The 23,133-nt window shown below is 38.2% G+C and overlaps 1 protein-coding gene and 1 long non-coding RNA gene across 6 annotated transcripts in view; one reads left to right on the top strand and one right to left on the bottom strand.

Annotated features, from left to right (window-relative positions):
• Nucleotides 1–613: 613 nt before the first annotated feature.
• Nucleotides 614–23,133, bottom strand: part of LOC110169265 (dedicator of cytokinesis protein 7-like) — a 28,540-nt gene continuing 6,020 nt past the window's right edge. For 2 of the 5 annotated variants that reach the window (XM_055152428.1, XM_055152431.1), the window contains 39 exons: nucleotides 22,899–23,029; nucleotides 22,696–22,789; nucleotides 22,459–22,621; nucleotides 19,137–19,254; nucleotides 18,679–18,749; nucleotides 18,437–18,575; nucleotides 18,200–18,301; nucleotides 18,027–18,113; nucleotides 17,045–17,276; nucleotides 16,678–16,836; nucleotides 15,853–16,028; nucleotides 15,221–15,322; nucleotides 14,817–14,903; nucleotides 14,091–14,186; nucleotides 13,848–13,988; nucleotides 13,656–13,769; nucleotides 13,408–13,578; nucleotides 12,703–12,842; nucleotides 12,382–12,551; nucleotides 11,789–11,937; nucleotides 10,588–10,770; nucleotides 10,083–10,209; nucleotides 9,913–9,997; nucleotides 9,738–9,834; nucleotides 9,529–9,663; nucleotides 8,994–9,146; nucleotides 8,760–8,918; nucleotides 8,573–8,673; nucleotides 8,298–8,490; nucleotides 7,501–7,644; nucleotides 7,236–7,367; nucleotides 6,632–6,646; nucleotides 6,273–6,398; nucleotides 6,093–6,182; nucleotides 5,326–5,562; nucleotides 4,595–4,738; nucleotides 3,828–3,934; nucleotides 3,557–3,730; nucleotides 614–1,984 (listed from right to left, as the gene is read on the bottom strand). In XM_055152428.1, coding sequence (XP_055008403.1) covers nucleotides 1,942–1,984; nucleotides 3,557–3,730; nucleotides 3,828–3,934; nucleotides 4,595–4,738; nucleotides 5,326–5,562; nucleotides 6,093–6,182; nucleotides 6,273–6,398; nucleotides 6,632–6,646; nucleotides 7,236–7,367; nucleotides 7,501–7,644; nucleotides 8,298–8,490; nucleotides 8,573–8,673; nucleotides 8,760–8,918; nucleotides 8,994–9,146; nucleotides 9,529–9,663; nucleotides 9,738–9,834; nucleotides 9,913–9,997; nucleotides 10,083–10,209; nucleotides 10,588–10,770; nucleotides 11,789–11,937; nucleotides 12,382–12,551; nucleotides 12,703–12,842; nucleotides 13,408–13,578; nucleotides 13,656–13,769; nucleotides 13,848–13,988; nucleotides 14,091–14,186; nucleotides 14,817–14,903; nucleotides 15,221–15,322; nucleotides 15,853–16,028; nucleotides 16,678–16,836; nucleotides 17,045–17,276; nucleotides 18,027–18,113; nucleotides 18,200–18,301; nucleotides 18,437–18,575; nucleotides 18,679–18,749; nucleotides 19,137–19,254; nucleotides 22,459–22,621; nucleotides 22,696–22,789; nucleotides 22,899–23,029 — 5,087 coding nt within the window. In that variant the 3' untranslated portion in view covers nucleotides 614–1,941. Of the gene's footprint in view, nucleotides 1,985–3,556; nucleotides 3,731–3,827; nucleotides 3,935–4,594; nucleotides 4,739–5,325; nucleotides 5,563–6,092; nucleotides 6,183–6,272; nucleotides 6,399–6,631; nucleotides 6,647–7,235; nucleotides 7,368–7,500; nucleotides 7,645–8,297; nucleotides 8,491–8,572; nucleotides 8,674–8,759; nucleotides 8,919–8,993; nucleotides 9,147–9,528; nucleotides 9,664–9,737; nucleotides 9,835–9,912; nucleotides 9,998–10,082; nucleotides 10,210–10,587; nucleotides 10,771–11,788; nucleotides 11,938–12,381; nucleotides 12,552–12,702; nucleotides 12,843–13,407; nucleotides 13,579–13,655; nucleotides 13,770–13,847; nucleotides 13,989–14,090; nucleotides 14,187–14,816; nucleotides 14,904–15,190; nucleotides 15,478–15,852; nucleotides 16,029–16,677; nucleotides 16,837–17,044; nucleotides 17,277–18,026; nucleotides 18,114–18,199; nucleotides 18,302–18,436; nucleotides 18,576–18,678; nucleotides 18,750–19,136; nucleotides 19,255–22,458; nucleotides 22,622–22,695; nucleotides 22,790–22,898; nucleotides 23,030–23,133 lie in introns of those variants that run through there. The other 3 variants (XM_055152430.1, XM_055152429.1, XM_055152432.1) reach the window with 3 other exon arrangements.
• Nucleotides 11,819–12,899, top strand: LOC129408584 (uncharacterized). Its single transcript, XR_008632021.1, has 2 exons — nucleotides 11,819–11,959; nucleotides 12,716–12,899. It is a non-coding gene; the product is annotated as an uncharacterized LOC129408584 (long non-coding RNA).

Genomic DNA, 23,133 nt, shown 5'->3' on the forward strand with positions numbered 1-23,133 from the left:
TCCCCTAAGCAACGCCTGTTGGTTGTATTTTGAACTGCTGTGGTAAAGTTTTCAATCTATTACTCGGCATTACTAGAGGTTTACCTAATGCAGTGGGAAATTAGGTCAACAACTTTTTAAAAAATCCTCTCGCTGCCATTACATTGACTGAAACTGGTGAATGTAAACATAGAATGCCCTATAGTTTAACACAAAGACTGGTAAAGTTTTAAGACTGCAGCCAAAAGCCAGAGTAGAGTCGTTAATCTAATCAGTGCTGCTTCACTTGTTTGGTCCCATTAGTTTAACGCAAGTAATTGAAGAAGTAAGAGCCACAAACATTTGGGAGAGAGTAAAAGACTATGGAGGAAATGCACTACATAATAAGCTTATATGGTGCTGTGGATTTGAGTGTAAATGAAAAAAAGTATGTTACAAGTCCTTTGTCAAAATATTAGAATCAGTGAATAAACAAACATGATGAAATATTAATGTTTTCCCCATTACTGCTCAATAGTAAAAGACTAAAACTTGTAACTAAACTGTAAATTCTCATCATTAAAATTTTGTCTCATAACTGAATAGAATTTAATCTTAAAAACGAATAAAGTTACTTAAACAAATCACTCCAAAATGTAGAAAGAAGGATTTAATTGAAAGCAGTAAAAATGTAAATAAATAAAATATTTAACTAAAGAGTAAAAAACATTTCCAGGCTTGTAAAAATGATGTTTTAGAAATACAGTGTTGTGCCACAGTTTAACATTTATAATAGTGCAATACATAGATACAGTAGATACATTTTCTCCCACAGCTGTGCAGAGTCAGACATACATTTGATATTTGGAGTGCTTTCAGACTGTTTTTTTAAACAGTCGAAGATAAATTGCCATAAACCTCACATTATAATGCATTAAGGCTTCAGTAAGATCTTGGTTTACACATTTTATACATTTGAAGTTAAAGGGCATAGCGTTTTGTCTTATGCGAGTACAGTGCGTATTTCACAGTTAATAAAGTCCCCATCCCATATCAAACTTCCACAATGTAAAAAAAGTGAGCAAATAGAAAACATTGACTGGGAAAAGAAGGAATGCAAGACATTTGGTCAAATGTTTAAAAAAATCCATTAGAAAGACTACCTGCTTCTGTTAGCCCAATACTACAGTAGTATAATTACATTAAGAGCCTAGTATTAAAATAAACAATTTGGAATGTTTAGTGTACTGTGTAGCGTATATTGAACATTTAGCTTTATCACACTAATAAAAAGGTAGTTTGCTAGAAAATGTCTGTTCATGACAATATTATGGTCCCATATAATAGACAAAGATAACACTGGCAAATTAAAATATGGGTTGATTCAAATGTTTTGTATTTTTGGGTCTACTTTTGAGCTTAATATTGATCCTGATCAGGACCCTAAAATATTGAACTAAAATTATACTTGTATTTAAAAACATGTACAGTATATGGCAGTCCTCAGAGTTAGTGGGAGAGATTTGTGTCAGTTTTATGCAGTAGATACCCCTAAAAGGCAACAAGCAATTGAAAAATTATATTCAAGAGTTTCCAGCTATATATATGGTATCTACTATATTGTGCAGCTCTATGGGGGGAGTCCTTTCTGTAAATAATGAGATTTACAGAGCAGATAACCCCCAGTATAAACAATATGGTGGTGTTTGGACAGAGGTGGTGGGGAGCAGACTGGTCAAGTGGAGGTCTAATATGCTAATAGGTGACAAGTGTGTGTTTTGTCTGTGTGTGCTAGCTGCTACAGAGAGGATTATGGGAAGAGTGGGTGGCCGGCTGCCTGTGGGGGGTGCGACCTGGGACAGGATGGTGCGTGCGTGTGCTCGGGACAGTTGCTGCTCTGCGGGGGGAGGGGGGAGCAGTCGAGAGGAGATGGGGCGACGTCTTTAAAGCTTGTTTATTTGAACGGTTGACTTGTTTGACGTTTCAGCAGTCGACCCGGCGCAGACTGGACCGGCCGTATGAGTTCCTGCAAGAGAAATACAGCATGTTAGTATGAAGAAAGGGAAGAAATACATGTGAAATATGAAGCTTGTAGAAATACTGTACTCAACAAAATGTATAGTTTAAGCAAAATTTACTCTTGTCAATTTAGTCATGTTATAATGTTGTTACCTCATCAAAAACAGACCTGCAGTTGTGTTTTGTTTCATTGACACATGTTTGAGTAATCCTTTATTTTTAGTCTGTCTACATCTCCAAAGCTCAAAATGCTCTGTTCCACCTGTGTCATGAAGTGGTTGTTTTCAAGTTAACAGCTACTTTTTACCTTTTGTTCAGTAAAGACGGGAAATTCCAGGGTTGAAACAATCCATATGATTCTAGTGAAGATTAATTGCGTTTAAAAACATTAAAACAGTGGAGCAGTTCCTGTATTAACACATGACATTACAAAGTGGAACAGGGTGTTTTCTGTTTGTGCATTGAATATGTGTGAATGAAATGAAACACACCTCCAGGTATTTTTTGGGAAGAAGTAACAATACTATAACGTAGACCTGAAAATAGCCTAATATGGGCTCTTTAAGCAAGTAATAATATAGAAAATTTTCTCTATCTAACATTAGAGATGAGGCTGCCAGTAAAACTACTATTAAATACAAGCCCACTGTTACTACAATAAGACAATCATATTCATTACTACAGTTTACACTATCCATACATATCACACCAGTGTATAGAACTAGTAGCATATCATACATTTCTGCATTTGTGTCTAGACAACAAAATACTGTACAGTACCAGCAGCAAGAATAAAAAGTCGGCCTGCACGATGATAGACTTTCATTTTGTTCTTTGAAGAGTACATTCTATTATCTAAATTGCAGCCCTTTGCGATTTGATAATTGCTCCAACTCAAACTGCAATTCTGATTTGATTGCGATATATTGTGCGGCATTTGTTAGGTTTCTAGTCTTCACCCACTTATGCTTCAAACTCCATCAGAAGAGCAGCCAAAACAGCAATGTGAGTATTTAGTATAATTTTGAGGTAATAGTAGCCATTCCTTTAAAATGTTGTTAAGCCGAACAAAAGGATCTAGTTAGCCAAACACTGTAGGTGTTGCGCTAACTCGATCCTTTTAATAAATATAATTAACTTAAAACAAAGTCGTAAAATGGCGCTTGCATTTTAACCCTACTCTTTGGCAGGTGGTGTTACTTTGAATATGTTTTCAATTAGAAGCCCAGCGCTCCACAGACCATCACATGAAAATGCTGAATCAATGCCAAACACAGATAAAACCAGAAACATATGGTGAGATAGTTTCCCAAGTCAAACACACTGCTCCGCTTTAATCCTATCCCAGAGTAAACTTTGAATGTAAGAACTTATAAATCTTGGTTAGAGGCGACAGTTTCACAGGGTTTTAAGGAGGGATTTACATTCAAGTTGTGTCCCTGCTTTGACTCAATAGATGATAGACATGACTCTGAGCTATGCATATTATACAACTCCAGATTATGTTACAGTAAAGACAAGCATGAGCTCATATTATGTGTCTTAAGTGTGGGCGAGTGTGTTTTGTGTCTCACGTTACCTTTGTATTTGCACTGTCTGAGCCGGCAGCGCTTGGTACAACTGTGGGATTTTGCGGTTGATAAGAGGCCCCAGTGCTTCTTTTAACTTATTGTTGTTTCTCTCCAACTCTTTATGGTACTCCTTCTGGTCCGGACCAATCAGAGCTTTGTTCTTCTTGAGGGCATCCTCGCACCTGCGTTAAAAAGACAGCCAAAGTAAAGTAAAGCAGGGATTAAGACACTGCTATTAGTTACACTGTGAGATCCATCTGCTGCAGTGTGTGTCATCACCTCTTAGTGAAGTCTTTAAAGCAGAGGCGCAGTTTGTTGTGATGGCGGAAGAGTTTGGGGTCGTCGGGAATGTCAGACAGAAAGACCTGCGCCACCTCAAGGGGGCCCTGCATGGGGAGAAGACAAGGGGGTTACATATGAGCTCAGGAATGTGTGTCACTGATGCTTTAATCTCTGTCCAGGGAACAATAAACCCAGGCAATGTACCCCTTAACATTGTTCGGCTGTACTTAGATAACAGTACTAAGTCATGAAACAACAGTGCTAATGGGGACAGAAACTGAAACAAAAATATCTATCAATATAACAATGTTAATTGTTAAAAATATACCAAAATCATGACAAGTGGATCTGGAGCCTTATATCTTTCACATTTCAATGATTGACAGGCGGATTAACCAATCAGAGAGATGCATGCTCCGTTTCCATCAAAAACAAACATGGCCGTTTACATGTACACAAAGGGACAAAACAACATAAAGGACTGAGAAACAGCATGGATTTTTGCAGACTCAACAATGCTACAAATCAGCAGCTGTGGTTCAATTGTCTCAAGTTTGGACAGAGGATTTTCAGCCTTAATTATGCATTTTCAATCCTTTCTGGATTCAAAAAGAATGCAGAAAGACTAGCTGGTCAGGCAACGTAATAGCCCTTTGTATGTGCATTGTCAGAAATGGGAAATATTCAACCAATTTACAGATTAAAGGTGAATCAAAATAGGGTCGAACAAGACTTACAGCCATCATAGAAAAAAAACTCTTCACCTGGTTGACAGTGGTGCCGACACAGCCCTGCAGCACCATCTGAAGCATCTTGGAATCAGCAGGGTCCTGGTTTGTGGCGAATGCAAGCTCCTGAGTTTTCTTCTGCATGTCCTCAATGGCCACCTCAATGGGCACAAGAATAATCTGCAAAAGACAAAACACAGACATTTTGTAATGCTAGGGACATTAAGACGCACTAGTTTTTAGTCATAATCTTGCGGCGCACTTTGATATGGTTACCAGGGATGCACTGATATGAAACTGGTATTGAATATCCCTTACTGAAAAAACTGTCTGGATCAGATATCGGTTTCATATTGGTTTAGGCCGATATCCCGGTTGGGGCTTTAATTAGATGTAACAAAACTATTTTCAGACTGATTTAAGACCTCGTAATGTTTGAACTTTAATTCATATGCAGTAGTTATTTGAAGGATCACTTGTGTAATAAGTTAATTGTGTTTTTAAGAAATAAATGCCATTTTCTGTCCCTACACTGGTATCTGTTAATATCAGCAGATACTTAAAGTCATAGTATGACTATCGGAACTGAAAAAGCTGGATCGATGCATCCCTATTTACTGCATTAAAATTTTTCATTCCTCGATTTAACACTCACTCAGGCAGACTTATGAGATCGAAAAAGCCTGTCTTTACCTTTACCCACCAAATCTAGTTATTTTGATTGCAACAGCTTACATCACTGAGGCACTGTAATATCCATCACCCACCTCCTCTTTGTGGATGACATTGATGCGAGTCTTGATGTAGGGGAAGGCGTGAGACGTGGTCAAGATGGTTTTACGCTTGTATTGCTCGTGCAGCTCTCCGTGGGCGCGTCCATCCAGAGTGAAGGGGGTGCAGTACATGAAGGTGCGCAGGTTGTAGTTTTTGTCGAAGTACGTGATCCGCTCTTTCAGTTCATAGGTGTCAAAGTAAGGCTCTACATAAGTGATTTGGAGGTAGGCCTAGGATAAGAACAGACATTAAAATATAACATGGATGCTCAACTGTCAACTGATTGATTTTCCCTATATCTTATATCACATTATGGTAATTTGTTAACCAATAGCCTGTTAGTCTCTCCTGTACCTTTAAAATCCTAACAAATTAAATACAGGAGAAATGCGACATTGAATTTTACTTGCAGAACCAGACTTAGATCATAAATAATTTTACATTCTGGTAATTGTATACAGCAATAGTGATCTAAAACAACTTTACAACAGAAAAAGGTCTATGTTTAAAACTGTTGGTGTCGGACTCTGAACCAAAAAGTTACATAATGCACCTTCAATTCAAAGAAAATCGTTAATGTCTCCATATTTGCAAAATACTGCCTTATACAAAATGCACTGAAAGTACATTATAAATACTAACAAAGATGTAATTAGGCACTTATTATACATTTCACTATTAGCTATCTATTAATAACTGGTACTAAACTACACTACTGTTAGTGTTAGCATTTGTTTCTTTAAGTAGTTAGTACATTTACCTTGTTGGGATCAAGTTTGTGTTTGTCCACTGGGTTTGAGCCTTTGATAATTTCTACCACATCATCTCCAAATCTCTCAGAATAAAACTCCTATTCACATGGGAGATATATATAGATAAATATAACACTCATAAATCACTGGTGACACAATGATTATCTAGATGACTAAAATTAACATGCCTCAAGTCGGTGAGAGATCTCAGCTAATTTTGTGATTGATGGCTCTTTGTAGACAAACTCCTGCTCGTCCAGGTCTCCGAAGTGACATCCATAAAATCCAACCCGGAAGTAGGTGCCAAACATCCTCTGAGCGCTGAAAAGGTTAAAGGGAAATGACACTTTCAAAAAACGTCCAACGTTACTGACTTGAGTGATGTGTTTTTCAACAGTGGTTTAAAATTAGCTTGGCCAAAGGATGTCAAACTTACCATTTCAGTGCCATTGGAAGAAGGACAAGGGAATTATGAGAAAAAAAAAAGATAGTGAGATACAAGTGTAATTTTATTCATACTAATCCTGTAAATAAATGAAGCTGTTACCTCCCATCCCGAGCTCTGAAAAACAGATACAGAGAAAATTTAAATATATCGAATACTTTCTCTTCATTCTTTTGATTATTTGAACCTTTTTGTGCCAATTAAAAGCTAATATGTAATCAACAAATCTCACATTCAAGGCAACTCTTTTTCTTTGTCATCTCCAATCAGTTTAGTCATACTTCTCTAACTTCAGGCATCAACAAAGTATTTGAACCATGTAACTACATAAATCTCTACTTTGCTTTGCTTTTATGAAACATGTGCTTAATAATGTAATGTTTCCCAATCATAAAAGAGACTACAGAGATGGAGAAACCACTGAATCCAAAACATTTTAAAAGAAACTTGATCTTTACTTTGGCATAACAAAATTACACTTTGTTGCTCATTGGATTGGCCAGAAAAATTAATAAATTAATAAATAAAAAGTAACTATATAGTTCTGATAAGACTGCTTAAATATGAAATATAGGCAATAACTGTAAATTTATAGGCCATGCAAAGTATGAATATACAAATGATTTGTCTGCGTCTAAAATCTATGTTACACGCCGTAATATTCCATTTGGGTGTATTCATAACAGACTTTGTTGACTCAACTCACTTGATTGTAGACTTTATTGAAGGCATCTTGCAGTTTTCCGTGGACAGTGGCTAACTTTTTAAACTCTCGGTTGGCTTCGTGGATGGGCAGCAGGATCTTGTAGACCTCATTTATGGCTTCATACATCCCGGCCTGTGTTTACAAAGGCACAGAGAGGCGGGATTTCCATAAGCAGTCAATCATAACTTGACCATGTAACAGCCCTAGCCCCTCTGCTGTGTTAACATGAGCCTGTCACCATGTGGTCGGAGAGAGTGAGTCTTACCATGTTAAAAGAAGCAGCTGCTTGCTCAAGGAGGCCGACCAAACCCGATTCACTGAAGTACTTCCCAGCGCAGATCCCCTCCTCCTCAGGGGACAGGACGTCATCGGATACAGCAGACTCCTCCAGCACGTTGGAGGAGATATTCTATGGGAAAAACAGAGGCGTCAGAAAGAAACAATAGTAGCTGCAAAAAAGAGTGACTAATGCATCTGTTATTTGTTTCAGAATAGTTAACAACAATTAAATAATGCTCATCACAAAAATAAACAGTTTTTGCAAAATAAACTGTGGTGAGAATTACATCATTTTAACATAATCTTTGTCATCTTTTCTGGTGGAGGGTACGCTACCTGTTTTTCTCCATGGACATGTTATTGCTTTGTCTGAAATGTTTCACAGTATGGTATTAAACATTTCTATCTTCATAGAATCCAAACCAGGGTAAGGTATAGGTCAGATCCATGGAGAGGCAAGAGGCAGGTCAAAATACCTGTTTTCTACATATTTTTAAGCAATAAAACCACCTGTAATTGAACATATGTAAGATAGATCTGTTTGATGTCATACTGTGGAACATTTGAAGCAGAGCAATGACATAATATCTATAAAACAAGAAGGTGACGAACCTGCAACCAAAAAGTTACATAGTGCCCCTTACATACTGCACAACATGATGTTTTGAATTGAATTTTAAAAATAACACTAAAACCCAAATGGCAGATTACTTCTTACAATTATGTATGTATTACATAATAATGAAGTTGTTCATTTTTTTTTCGCTAAGAGAGCGGACTAACCTGAAACGTGACACAGCCTATGGGCAGATAGCGACAGTCCTCAAGCATGTTCAGATATTCTGCCACCAGGGCAGCGCTGTGGACCAGGCAGTGAGCAGCCTCAGCGTGGTTCCCTCTCTCCGAGTGCTTCCCTGCCATATTCTGGAGCCAGGTCAAACGCAAGTCGGGAGAGTTTTGATAGCCTTTGGCAATTCTGTAGAAAATGTAGAAAAAATATCAAAAATGTTGTTTTCAGGGTTAATTTTTGATACTGTACTAGACCTGTGGTCCTGTACCTGTACATGAGATCAATGAGCATCTCTGGGTCCTGCTGGTGCTCCTTCATCTTCACAGTGTCAGTAAGAATCATGTGCAAATTGAACACAAGATCTTGAACCTTAGTTTGAAAGGAGAAATGATATCATGTTAGTCTATAAAGTATATTTTCTGTTTCTATAACTTCACTTGGATGCTGCTGCACACCTGCTCAGGGAAAGGTGTGTCCCGTAGCTCCAGGTCCTCCTCTGCGTAAGTCAGAATCGTCTTAAGAGACCGACGAAGATGCTCCTCATTGAAATTTTGAGATGTACCAACCAAAGATGACAAGGACATCGTCACCTGCATCTTTACTCGAGCAAAGTTCTGGAAAAAATTTACAAAAATAAAGTTAAAGGGTGAATTAAAAACTTTCGGATTAACATAAAATTTTAAACTTACATTCCCTATTTCAAAGTTTTGCCTCATGAGCAGGTAGAGGGAGGCAGAGGCGTGACTTCGGACAGAGCCCACACTACTGCTGCAGTGACGCAGGAGACGTAAGCACAGGTCGGCACAAAGCTCAGTGTCTTCTTCAAACAGCATTTCTGGAAACTAAACACAAAATAGTGTACAAGGATTGAAAATATCAATATATCTACCCATGACTATCACTACCTGCGACCAAGCACTGCCCATAATAAATATATGCTTACTCTTAAATTATAAAAAAAGGCACAGTTCAAACAAAGGTACACAAAGATACATATTTTACAAATTAAGCAGAAGTTTCTTAAAAAAAAACTACTACAACCGACAAATAATAATTGCAAAACTAAGGTGAGTTGATATAGAATATTAATATTTGCACAGTTGTGAAATAGATTTGACTATTGAAAAACCCGTTATTAACTAAATCACAAGCTTCAGCATTTTTTTTTTTTAAATTGCACTTATCCATGTTTATTAAAAAACACAATTTATAAAGATCTAGTACCTTATATACTAGTGCTCTTTGTGTAGTAAAGCAGTGCTGCAGGAAGAGGGCGCTCTGGTTGCCTGCCATGCTGTGAAGAAGAACTCTGAGCACACCACCCAGTACACTCTCCTTCAGCTCTGAGGCTACCACAGTCTAAAAGGAAAAGTATATTCAGTTAAATGTGATCAATAAAATACAATATTGTTAACGACTTTTTTTATTGTTACCTTGACAACAATCTCCAGTGTGTCCAAGACTATTAAAGATGCTTCAGTAGCCAAGTTTCCATCCACAACAGATTCCTGCTCTACTTCAGTCTTAGTTCTAGCAATTAAATTGTATCTTAGTATTTGTACATAATAAAAGTAAACTGCATCTTCAGAGACTTTCAATACTACATACTTATCAACTCTGTCAGTGTTTTGCTTCCAGTGCGTAACATTTTTCCTCCATCTCACATTCTCCTGGCTGCCATAGGGACTCCTCTCTGTAAGATGCAATTTCCTCACACAATTAAAACTGAATCCAATACTTGAACATACCCATCCATTACAGCATTACATTGACTTTACCTCTGCAGCGTCGTACCATCTCCTGACGGGCTCCGATGGTCCCCAAAATCGCCTCCTCTAGTCGAGCCTTCATGTCCTGGGACTTTTTAAATGTCAGGCTGTTCATTCTCTCGAGAGCCTTTCTGCCCTGAAATGTAAACCATAAAAACACAGTCATTTTCAGGAACAAGTTAAATGTGAGATATTTTTATGTGTCTTTTATGTGTTTAAAATTGATTATACAAAGTAGATTTTATAAGACAAAATACAGAAGCATATGCATTACCATAACAAAAGGAAATACTCTGAACATTGCATTTAGTTTGAGCAACTTTTCTCAGTTTAATTGAATACTTCAATGTTACATAAAATTATATTCATAAGTAACAACTGACACAAAAAAGAGAATCTAGAAAAAGAGCAATAAAATATATTTTTTTTACAAATATTATATAATACAGACTGTGAAAAATAGTGCATCAGATTAGAGTTACTAAATTTGCTATTAAATCCTTGCGAGCTTTACCTTGTATTCAAAGCAGGATATACAAAGATGTAGCAGATCCAGGAGGCGGTTGATTTGTAGGATGGACAAATCGGACACCCATCTCTCCAGCAGGGCGGCGTCAGCGTTCTTCAACACCCAAAGGAAACACAAGAGCAGAGTCCGGCTGCACTCGGCTGACAGGGAGCTGGACTGCCTCCCAGCCTGAAGGAGGAGACAAGTATAAAAAACAATATGAGGTCAACTAGTCTGACACAAAATCACTTGAGGACTGTTAGAAAAGAGCTAAGGAGGCCAATGTTGACCCTGAGGCCACAATCTCAATATTTGGTATATCATTGAAATTTCTGCATTTCAATAAAAATATAAAAATGGTATTGGTTTTACCACATTCCTGGCTCGAAGTCTAATACTGCTCAAGTGGAAAGACAAACAACTTCCAACCTTTAGACTGTGGCTTGCTGACCTTATACGGCATTTAACTTTAAAGAAATTTAGATTTTCTATAAAGAGGCTGTGTGGATAAGTTTTTCAATACCTGGCAACCTGTTCTGAGTAAGATCAAAGATGTTGATCCCTCACTTATATAACAGGAGTTATAGTGCTTTTACTTCAGTGTGTAATATTATTTGTATATATTTTTATGGTGCTACAGGGTTTGTTCTGGAGTTTGGGCGTAAACAAAAATACTGTAATGTGTTTCTCTTAAATGCTCAATAAAAAGAAAAAAAGAAAAAAAAGAGTGGATAAGATACAAGAAACAGTGAAACTTGTGTTATTAGTTGTGCTATTTTTGCAGATATTCTGTCTATATAGTATATTTTTCATTTTGTATTTATATCAAGTCTATTTTTATTCTTTTGCCTTATTTTTATGATACGCCTTATTACCAAAGCACATTCATTTCAAATGTCAAAGTAAATTAGACTTAAAATAGATCAATTTTAAGTATCTGCAAGAAAGGGGTAGCACATTGTAATTAATTTGGGTAACTAAATTAATTCAAACTACTGTACTAGGGGTCAACACGAAATGTGACACCAAATAAACTACATGTAAAAACTGTTATTGCTTTTTGAATGGGTGGGCTTGGTTTATCAATGTGACCCTCCCACATTTGGGCCAATCTGTGACCTGTCTGTGCATGAGATCTGTGCGTGAGGGAGAGAAGAGGGAGGGCGTTGAGGGTGGGGGCAGCCTGACCCCAGCTGATACCACTCACCACTGTCGGCAACACAAACGGGTTGGCTTTGGCGTGTGGTAGAGGAGAGCCGGCGATTGCCATGGCAACAGACTGACTGATGGTGCTGCTGCCGTCGGGGTCAACGTCGTCCGTGTGGGCTGATGCATGCCGGGCCCTGGCTGCTGAGTCTGGGGATATTAAAATGAAAATGTATGTATGTAAATATATTCTGTTTGGAGCAGTAATACAAAAGGAAAATAAAGGAGATCAGAACAACTGTGTAAAAATTAGAGGAGGCTGAAAGACGTGCACAAGTCGGATTTTGTTGGTATATATTTAAGACAATTCAAGATAATGAATACTACTAATTCACTTTACGCAGCTGTTACTTTTTTATATATGCATCTATTTGTGTAGTCTACTTTCCATTTGTATAGATATATAATTGCATGGCTCTTAATTGTACAAATAGTTTCTCTATTTTATGTTAGAAAAAAATATTTTTAAAACAGTAACTAAATACACAGTTTATGTGTATTAAAATATTAAAATGATAAATGTGTCATATTCTTTGAGTGGGTATTTAGTTTTATTGTTTAATAAACTTGTGTTTTTAAAGTTGTACAATTTACCAGAGAAGTCGTAGAGCTGGGGCAGACTCTCCATGACGACAGGCAGAAGGGGCAGATAGAGCTGAGCCACGTGAGCTTTGACCTGAGTGTCGCTAAAGCGTGGGTCTGCGTCGTGGCTACACAGCAGGGAGTGAACAGCGCTAATAGCCTTTTTATGGAGGAAGAAAGCCCTGTGGGTGGAATAAAAAGAAGGTTTCAGCCCATTTAATTCAACTCAGAGTTTCCTAAGTGTCATGCTGAGCCTAATTTAAAAGATTCTGATGGTGCCTTCAAGGAACTCAAGTAAATTTTAGTTCATTTGTTCTTACGCAAAAACCTTACCCTTCACTTTCAGGGTCAAGGATGAGAGAGAGCTCACAGAGGAGCAGTCCAGACAGGAAGTGCTGCTGCCGAAACGGGACGGAGAGCTCAAACATGCTGGCAACCCGCTGGTCCTGCGCCATGCTTGAAAAGGCTGAACTCTGGGAGAAGAGACATGTAACAACAATTTAGAGAAAGTAAAAATCATTAAAACATCACCTAATATTTGGGCTTGACATAAAGCACGAAATAACCATGTACAATATGCACAACTGCAAGTGCAAGGGATGCAAAGTGAACAAAGACAATGAACACAGGGAAAACATAAATGTGAAAAAAAAAAAATATATATACAATAATAATTAAAATCCAACATATGCTGCATTAATATTACAAACTCAGTGGTACAGTTATAGCCTAAATCTGGTCTTCAGATCACTACCCATGAACAAGCAGAAGCAAAGGCTACGCAGGGAAAACTAGCCCCGCTCTGCTCAGGATGCTTAAAGCAACTGAACTCCTATAGGTCTTATCTGGATCCATCAGTGCATCACCACATTACACACAGCACCTCTTAACCTTCTTCAAGCATCCAACTGAACTGAATGTAAAGGTGCTATGGGAAGAAACATGCAGTCAAGTTCTTTACTCTACTACTGCAACTATAACTACAGTTATTGCTACTGCTACTATTACTGCTACTATTGCTACTACTCCAACTGATACCTGTGAGGTTGTAGAGGAGGTGGAAGGGGAGGGGGAGGCTGGGGGGCTCAGAGTCGAACACGGCAGATTGAGGATGACGTAGTGCTCGTGACTGCAGACAATACGCATGAAATCCATCCTCAGGGCATTCAGAGCACTGGGGTTCTGGGATGTGTGAAGCTTGTTTGAAATCTGGTGAAAGAGGCAGTAGGGTTTAATAAAATAAAAAATGACAATAGTGGTGAGACTAAAGGAAGAGAAGAGGACACCTGTTTGTAGTAAGTGCGGATGAGGTTGAAAACAAAGCCACGGTCCACAAGAGACAGCAAGTCATTCAAGAAGAAGGCCAGACTGCTGTTCAGCCTCTCCACAAGCTCCACATCCTGTAAGTGGAAAAAAGAATAATCATTAAGAGATATGATATAATATAAAAAGACAGGACACTATAGTGAAAATGCTACCTTATGATATCGAGTGGCAATGTCTGCACTGATGGCACAAACAAGTGCAGCAATGTCATCCACAAAACGATCTGGGAACCGCAGCTTCCTGGGAGCATCTAATTTTGAGGTCAGGAATAAGTGGTGGGCCATACTCTTTGCCTGAACAATAAAAAGTTGATTTTGAATACAATGTTGCGATGTAATTACAATGCACTCCTCAGTTGACGTCTATTAAGAGTGTAAATATGCAAACAGACAAACCATGAGCTGGAAGAAGAACCAGGCCTGTTGCAGCGCTGCCTCCCTCACAGTGCTGGTGCTGACCACCCACTGCAACGCCAGCTCTTCATGGAGCAACTACAGGGGACCAATACAAAGTGTGGTTTAGTATATTATTGTTTTTGCATTATTATTGAGGCACAATAAACTATTTTATAATAATATTACATTTCAGGAAATTGTATTTATAATAACTATTCCATTTAGTGCCTTATTAAAGCATGAAGAACAAACGTATGATAATTTAATAGTTTATCAAATGAAGAGGTATAGTAACTACTGAATTATGAGGTTAGGAGTTAGGGTATTAACTAAGTAGTTACTTTGCCTAAACCTTACTAATAAAAAATGTGTTCATGTTCATAATTTCTTTCTTTCTTCATGCTTTATAAAGACTAGGTAAGGTGTAGTTATTGTAAACTGTCATCAGGTATGTGAGTCATGTGCATCACAAATATTTACATTTTTTATACCTAAAAAGTAAATATTTACCAAAACTAAAGAATGTAACTGCACTTTTCTTTTCTTTTTTTTTTTTTTTTTTGTATGTATACTCCCAGTACCTTTGTCCCAGGACTTTTAGCTGGAGAACAGTTTTTTCACTAAATAAAAACAGAATTGCACACAAACTTGTACTGAAATTACAACGTAGGTTAGTGATGGTGAATGAATGTTAGCACACATATTTTGAGTGGTTTTCAGTTTTACCTTTTTGGCAATCTGCCTCGTGGGCACTGAAAACAAGGCCACGCTGTCCAGAAAAGAAGACATGCGATTGCTGCCGCTGTCGTTTGCCTGACATGGAGTGGTGGTGCGATGGACATAGAAATGAGCACAAAGTGATGTGAAAATGGGTGAATGATGAAATGAGCTGCGATGAGAGCAAGAGATCTGACAAGGCCCAGGCAGAGCTTACGACACTCCGAAAATATCAGATGGAGAGTGTTAGGAAAGCTTTGACAGGTTTGAACAAGGTGTAGCCATGAGATAAAAGCCTGACAGGTAATGAGTGGCCGGTGGAATGACAGACAGACATACTTGGATTTGATGGCGGTTATGGAGGGAGGTGAGGACAGTGAGGGGGTGGGAAAAGGCGAGAGAGGATTTGGCACCTGCTTGAGATCACAGCTGGAGTTGGGGTTCCGGCGCAGGACAGATCTGGAGCCCCCGGGGGCATAAGCAGAGTTTACCCAGGAGTGAGAGCGGTCAATGCCCTGCCAAAGCCACCGCAGGAGAGGCACACACACACACAGAGACACAGAGGAGGAATGGCTGGGTAATTATCAATCAGGAGCACATTAAGAATCATTTAAAGGTAGGATCATTGAAGCTGTACAGAACAGGGAGGCTGGGAGGATAAAGGAAACCACTGAAAAGCCAAAAGACATTTGATATAAACAACAAAATGAATCAAGGGAACATAATAAATATATGGCACAAATATATAAATACAGAAATAATGAAAAAAATTGCATCAGTTAGTACAGAAATAATGCAACAAAAATAATATGGCCTGTTAAATTATCCAAACCTTTTCATATTGCATTACTCATTCACACTAGCTGGTAATAAGCTACAATAAGATAGATATGGCTTCTGCTAATCTGTGTCAATGCTGGAGTCAATGACTACCAACACTCACATTCATACTTAAGTAAACATAATTTACTATATATATTAATTAATTATTACACAGATGATAAACTTATATTGCTTTTATTTACATTTTATTGCCATGACTTACCTTATTTCCTATAATACGTTGCACTTCCTCATCAGGAGAGACAGGAGTGGTGACTAGGTCTGGGTTTGAGTTACTGATGCTCTTTGATCTCGACAGATGGAGGCTGCTTGGGCGCCCAGTGGCTCTGGACAAAGTGGCAAACTGCATCGGCATTTCATAGGACTGGGCAGCTGAATGTGGAGAATATATAACATAGATTAAAATAACATTCTAGGAACAAGACAATATTTCTCTCATGTTTTTACACCATCACATGCATATTTAGTTTAGTTGTATTTTTTTGTTTACCAGGAGGTAAGGGTTCTGATGTAGCCCAGGTTTAAAATTTGTTAGGACCTGGTTTTGACCAAGTTCAACCCTAACTAAGCTATGTTATAATACTATTATCTCATCAAAAACATACCTTGTGTTTTGTTTCATTCACACCTGTTTGTGATGTCATATAGTGGTAGTTTTCATGTTAACAGCTCTCTTTTGCCTTTAGTTTAGTAGAGATTGGCAGTTCCAGGGCTCAAATCATCCAAATGATTCTAGTGAAAGTGTATGGTGTTTAAAAAAGTGGAGCACTTCTTGTATTACCACATGACATTACAAGGTGGAACAGAGTTTTTTCTGTTTGAAAGAAGAACTAAATATGCAGGATGTGTGTGTTAAATATGTGTGAATGAATCAAAACACATCTCCAGGTATGATAGTGATGAGCAAACAACATTATAACAGTATGTTGATGGTTGTGCTTTGAAAAGCAAATATTTTGAGCTCATATGTGATAAGTCTGTGAATCAGTTGTTTTGACAAAAGGATTGTTTGGGCACTTGCCTGAAGGAGGAATTGGGGGATCAGCTGTTGGCAAATGAAAGCAGTATTGAATGTATGAGGCCAGCAGGTTGTTGCGACCGTGCTGGTCCTGGTTTCCATCCAGGTTTTTGTGGATTTGGTTCACTAGTAAGGCCATTGCTTCAAAAGCAGCCCGACCAAGGTTCACTGTGAATAAACAAAAGGGTGATGGTGGCTGGCACATTAGGTAACATGGCGTGATTACATTTAAGCTTAAATTAATTAAAACACGTCAACTATCTCATTTTCCACTTAACATATTACCACATTAGTTCAGCATTGTTCACAAAAGGGCTCTTCACATCTCTAAATGATTCATAATAGAGATAGAATAGCGTTTTGACAGTCCACTTACCGATTTGTCCTGAAATAACTGGTGGATACACAATGAGTTGAATGAGCTTGTTGAGCAGCTGGTGCAAAAACCTGACACAGATATCGAGCTGAGCCCCTCTGAGGGCCGCCATGCTGGCCTTGAGCTCGCCCTCCATGTTCGCTTCAGTGATGATCACATCCTTCAGTCGAAACGGGAACGAGTACTCCTCCAAAACATACACCAGAGTGAAGAACTTGTCCAAGTGCGGGTCCTACAAAGATAAAAGGAGGGAATATTTTTACATAGTTATGGGCGAATAAAAAACTAGGGCAGATGCAAAATGAATTAAAATAGAATTGGAATCACTATTTGAATAGTCACGGTTAGAATATTATTTGGGTAAAATAATGTCCTCTCCATTGAACTGATTTTCCCAACTACAATATATTAGGTACATAAAACCTACTATAGCTGGCATGACATGTTTGTAATTAGTGTCTGTTAATATCTGTTTTCTATCAAAACTTAACACTCCTCTGTGTTCAAAATATGCAATGTAAACAGAGCATCAAAAGTAAATAGTCACTATATTTCATATGATAGCAATTTTATATTTTGCCAAAAATGTTCAGCCATATAAAGCCAATTAAGACAAGAAGAAGAATACATAATGTAATAATTTTTTCCCTTTTTGTTTATTTTGTTCAAAATGTGATTTCATGGAAAATAGTAGATATAAATTTACCAGTACAGCTACGTTTAAACAACTCTCCTTTTTCTAATGAGATTAAGGCAGCAGAATATATTGAAGGCCATAATAACTTTCTTTGAACAACATTTTAAGTTTGTAGTGCTGTTTACTGCTGAAGTGCAACAGACATCTTGGCAAACAGAAAACAGCAACACAATAATGCAAAGGTTAACAGCAGAATATATTATGCATTCCTAATCCAATGCGTCTAAATGTAGGAGTTATAAAGTATGAGTCATGATGTGCGAAATGAGAAAGAAATCCGTGTACCTGAGTGTGAACTGAGGAGGCCGCTGTCACCTCAACATTAAACACTGCTTTGTGATTATCCACCCACTTCATACCCGGGAGCTGGACCTGTCATTTTGCAACATTCACTTAATCAAAAGTCAACGCCACCGAGCCGTAAGTAACAGTCTCTGACACTATTGGCACACGCTTACATCAGGGGTGAGCACAGAATAGCTTGGCGGAGGCTTCTCCACTGAGACTGGCAAACTGAACGAACCGGTGCGCAGACGGCCATGTTGCATCAGCGGAATCCACTGTAGACAGAAAAATAAAACAGACAACCTAGCAAAGTCTTACTCTTGGCAAGGAAAGAGAAGCAGTGCCCAGACAAACAGGTGTGTGGGCGGTAGTTTAGTTGAATATGGGCCAAATAAGGATGCTAAACTCACGGTGTAGCCCACGGGGGTCTCCAGAGGGGTGTTCTGTTTTGGCTGGCAGCTGATGTGGTAGAAGGTGAACAGGAGGTGGTGGTTGTCTGTCAGGTTGGCGGGAATCTTCATTTTCATCTCTTCGTAGAATTCAGGTGTCCTTGAGGCAAAAAAAAATAAAGTAAAAATTTTTGAGACGCCAATCTGAGGCAGGAAGGGACCGGACAGATGCCAAGAGGAAGATTGTGATGTGTCAGTCGTACTTGTTATGGTAGATGACAGGTGTGTAAGCCTCTCTCATGAACTCGGCACAACTCGACTTCCCAAAGATTACCTGAAAAATGTGAACGGGGCAAACTTATCCTCCAAACACCTGACTTGACTTTGCATTGAACAATATTAGAAAAACATGTACTATCAAACAAGGACTATTAATTTGGATTTGAATAATAAACCCAATGAATAGTACATATTTGATAGTACATCTAATAATTGAATAAATTCAGCTCAACTATAATTATACTTAATTCAAAAAATATAAGCAGTTATGTTGATTACACAAGTACAAAGTCATGATTTCATTACCAATTGTTTACAAATGATGTATTAACAGCTTTGAACTTCACTTTTCAAAAAAAAATTCTACAGTTTTGTAGCCTGCAGCCATTACATGTGGGGAGCTGAGTGTTATATGGTAATTTGATAAACCACAGAGACTCACAGGCAGAGCTTGGCTGGGGTCCTCTCCCGCCATGAACTGCACCTTCACAGCGATGTTTCTGACAGAGCCTTGGCGACTGTTGAAGTTAAGACTTTGTGGATAAACATAAAGGAGATTCCTGGAAGACAAAATAATACAATATTTGCTGTATATGTAGCTCTACTGTAGAAGTCACTTTTCAGTTTCATGTATTATTCACTCACTCCTTATTCATATTCACTAGTAGTAAGTTGTTTCTATAACCAGGGCTCTTTAACGATGATTGAAGGTAACATTGGTGCCATGTCTTTCTCCTTTTTCTTTCCTTCTATGTCCCACCAACACATTAATATTATGCTCAAAGTATGCATTAAATGTTTCTTTATATAGCTGCCATATTACATAGTTACTATTACACAAGACTTTTACAGTTTATCCTCCTGCCTAGGCAAAATGAAAGAGCCATCCAGTAATATTGCTTAAAACAGACTTTACTTAAAATCACTGCCAAATCAAATAGCAAAGTTAACAAGTTCAGGCATTAAAATAGAACAAATTGCTGGTAATCTTCTGTGATACCTCTGGTCAACAGAGATTAGATATTCAAATATACAGATATTTCAAAATCATTGTGACATTGAGCTTTATATTGCCTTAAAAGTACTTTTCAATCACATGGATTCCACATGCTTAAGTTGTGACCCAAATGACAGAATCTATTTTAAGGGTTAAACTTCAAGGGGAGGTCATAGGGTGACAGAGAGGTGTTCACAGCTGAGCTAATGTTTTACCAGGGAATCATATGCACACATACAATATAAGGCCCATCACAGACACACCAGGCTTTGAAGCTGCAAGAAACCAGTAGTAAATTTCAACTTTGCTTTGAAAAAATATTCACATTTTTGAAAGGGAAAGATTTTGGATGTACTCCAGCAAATAGACAGATTTCTAAGATTGGATTGCTAGACAAAACTCAAGAGAAAAATCAAGATGATCTGGGGACTGTTATGTTTTGCTCTGGCTCTCAAAACAGTGAATACAGCGCCAGTCAGAAAAACAGGAAGGATGGAGCCCAGTGCAGCGCCCCAAGAAGAAGTCAATGTGCTGATGTTTGGTGTGATACAGTTTAGCGAATCCCTCAACTATGCGTATGACAGCACTGAGAAAAAGATAGCAAAAATTATCCTGACTTTGAAGAGCCATGAACTAACCCTGCAACAGCTGGGGGCGCAGACCGAGAAGGCGGCAGAGGTGGAGAGGCAGATTAAAGATGTGATAAGACTGCTACAGGTAAGAAAACATGCATTTCTCTCTGATGTTATGAGAGGGGCTTGAAGATATATGCTCTGTGCAAACATTCACAGTATACTGAAGGTATGTAAAAAGTAGTGAATATTGATAGTGGGAAAGAGCTCAGAATTGTGCACTTTATTTTTAAATAAGCTATACATGCCAGTTTTAAACACAATTTGAAAAACATTAACTAAACAATTTTGTTGGTTACTCACAATATCATCAGAATATTAGTTGAGAATTACAGCTTTGAAAAGGATCTGAGATTGCCTTGAAAGTAGATTTAGATGCTTCCTTTTACTCAAACAAAAGATTATGTAATGTATAACTTCTTTGTAATAATCCCACTTGTATGCAAATTGCAAAACTATGCCATTGTAAAGAAAGCACAAATGTGCAACGTGTGCTTGTTCTTTGAGCGTAGGTTAGGCCACTGCAGCTGCTGGGGGATGGCTGGTGGGGGGAGACTAATGTTGGCAGATGCTCTTTTGACAGGACCAGATGGCCAAGCAAGAGGCTCAGACCAGGATGACGAGGGACTGGCTGGCCCGCATCGAACAGGAAGAGGAGCAGCTGAGAACCAAAGTAAAAAAACTGGACTCATATCTCAACATAGCTTCCCCCACGAGCATCAGAGAGCTACAGGTAATAAAAATATCTGCTATACAATCATTATGGGATAATACATGCCTGAATACAATGCATTATATGTTGCAGGAAAGAGCAATGGAGCATTCAAGTGTGTTACAGGGGTTACAGCTCCTAAACGATTTCCAACGGGAGAGAATTGAATCCCAGAATGAACATCTAATGAAGCTACAGGAGAGGGTAAACCACTGTTTGGATTTAATAACTCTTAATAACTCTTTAATAACTGTTTAAAGATTTCATCTTAAAAAACATAATTTCTCCTCTCTTAGATACCTAAGTTCATGAACAAGCACCAGACAAACTCATGACCAAGATCCTCAAGTCACTGCACTCCCTTATGCCACTGATGTGTTCAAATGTATTATGTATTATGAATGTAAATACAGAATACTGTCCATGTTGATGCAGCTATTTGATATAAGTATGACTTTGGTTGGAATATTCAGTGAAACTCAGATTTTAAGATGACAGTATTGTTTTTGGATCTAAAACAGCATATTATGTAAACATATAAATGTTATGTGTGAGTATAATGCAAAGTGGTTTATTTATTTAATGTATATTGTTTAATAAAATTATACATACAAGATGATTTGTTTTTTTCACTTCAGAACCAAAACAACTAACTAAAAACTAAAACAGAACCAAAATCAATAGATCACAAAGAGATAAATGCTGTCTATGGGTCAGGGTCAGTGCATCTAGGTCAGTTCACCTATAGGGGAGTGTGGCTCTCACCTGTAGGGGGAGCTAGGCTCTCACCTGAAGGTGCATGATTCAGATTCAGATTCAAACATTCAACACAAAGGAGAGCTCTGAAGTCTACGAAGCACCCAATAAAAAGGCTTATCTAGGTAGAATTTATAAGGCGAATGGCAGTAGGATTAAAGGTTTCAAATATCTTTTCATTTGTGAATAGGGGAATAGTGATGGCCTGAGGACAGTAAAGAAAACTAAATTTTTAAAATATGACTCTGTGAGCTAAGTATCAAGTTAGCTTTTTGTAAAATGTGTGTGTTACACAAGGAAGCCAGGTCCCTCTGCTGCACTCCTATGATTTTGGAGCTGATCATAACGAGAGAGAATTAAGACTGTTCTTGTCTTTGACAGCGAGGTTGTTAAACTAACAAATAAATAAAAGAAAAAAGCAATCAAAAAATAAATAAATGATAAAAGTGACAAAGAATGGAGGTGCAGTCTCTGCTAGCCATGTTAGACAACATGGCCAGCAGTGTTCACACCAAATTTAAGTTGGTTGTCAAAAAACTTGCCCAGATTCAAACTATTTCAACTTTGTCAGTGTGGATAATGCTCTCTGTAGGTGTTGTGGGGCTCTCACCTGTAGGTGGTGTGGGGGTCTCATCTGTAGGTGGTGTGGGAGGAGAGGAGCTCTCACCTGTAGGTGGTGTGGGGCGTGTACACGTCACGGGCTGGGAACTCCAGCACCTCTTTGGTAGGACGCACGCGTAGATCAGGGTATGGCTTCACATGCAGCAGCTCAGGGGACAAACAGTAATGAGGAGAGTCTGGAGCTGGCGAGATGTCGATTTTCAGCTGGGCTAAAGGGCAAACAGTAAATGTTTACATAACAAGCACTCAAAATGTAAGGAAAAAGTTCACGATAAAATGTCACCTGTAACAGGCCTTAGCCTTCTCAAAACAGAGGATGGTCTGCGCATATCAGCCAGATACTTGTAAAGGTCTTCATCACTGAGTCTGTCCCCCTCCTGTTGTAAGTACATAAAAAACATGGAATATATATTTACAATATATAAAATTGTGAATGTTAATTTAGCTTGCACTTTTAAATTAAGTACACAATATTTAGAATCACACCTGTTTGAAGAAGTTTGTAACTGTCAAAGTGGCTGGACGGAAAGAAGCAAAGTTGCACATGTCTTCACCAACACTCATCCGCTCAAATCCTTTCTTCTTTCTTTCGTTCCACGTCCCATGACCTTTCCGCTCTAAAAGTCATGCACAGACATATTTGATTAAGTGGTGAAACACAAACCGACCTTTGTAGATGTGTATTTTAAACTCATGATGCAGCAGACTGTATGTAAGAGAG

Source organism: Boleophthalmus pectinirostris, unplaced genomic scaffold (assembly GCF_026225935.1).
Source record: "Boleophthalmus pectinirostris isolate CB_2022bp ecotype Guang Dong unplaced genomic scaffold, ASM2622593v1 HiC_scaffold_17, whole genome shotgun sequence".
NCBI lineage: Eukaryota > Metazoa > Chordata > Actinopteri > Gobiiformes > Gobiidae > Boleophthalmus > Boleophthalmus pectinirostris.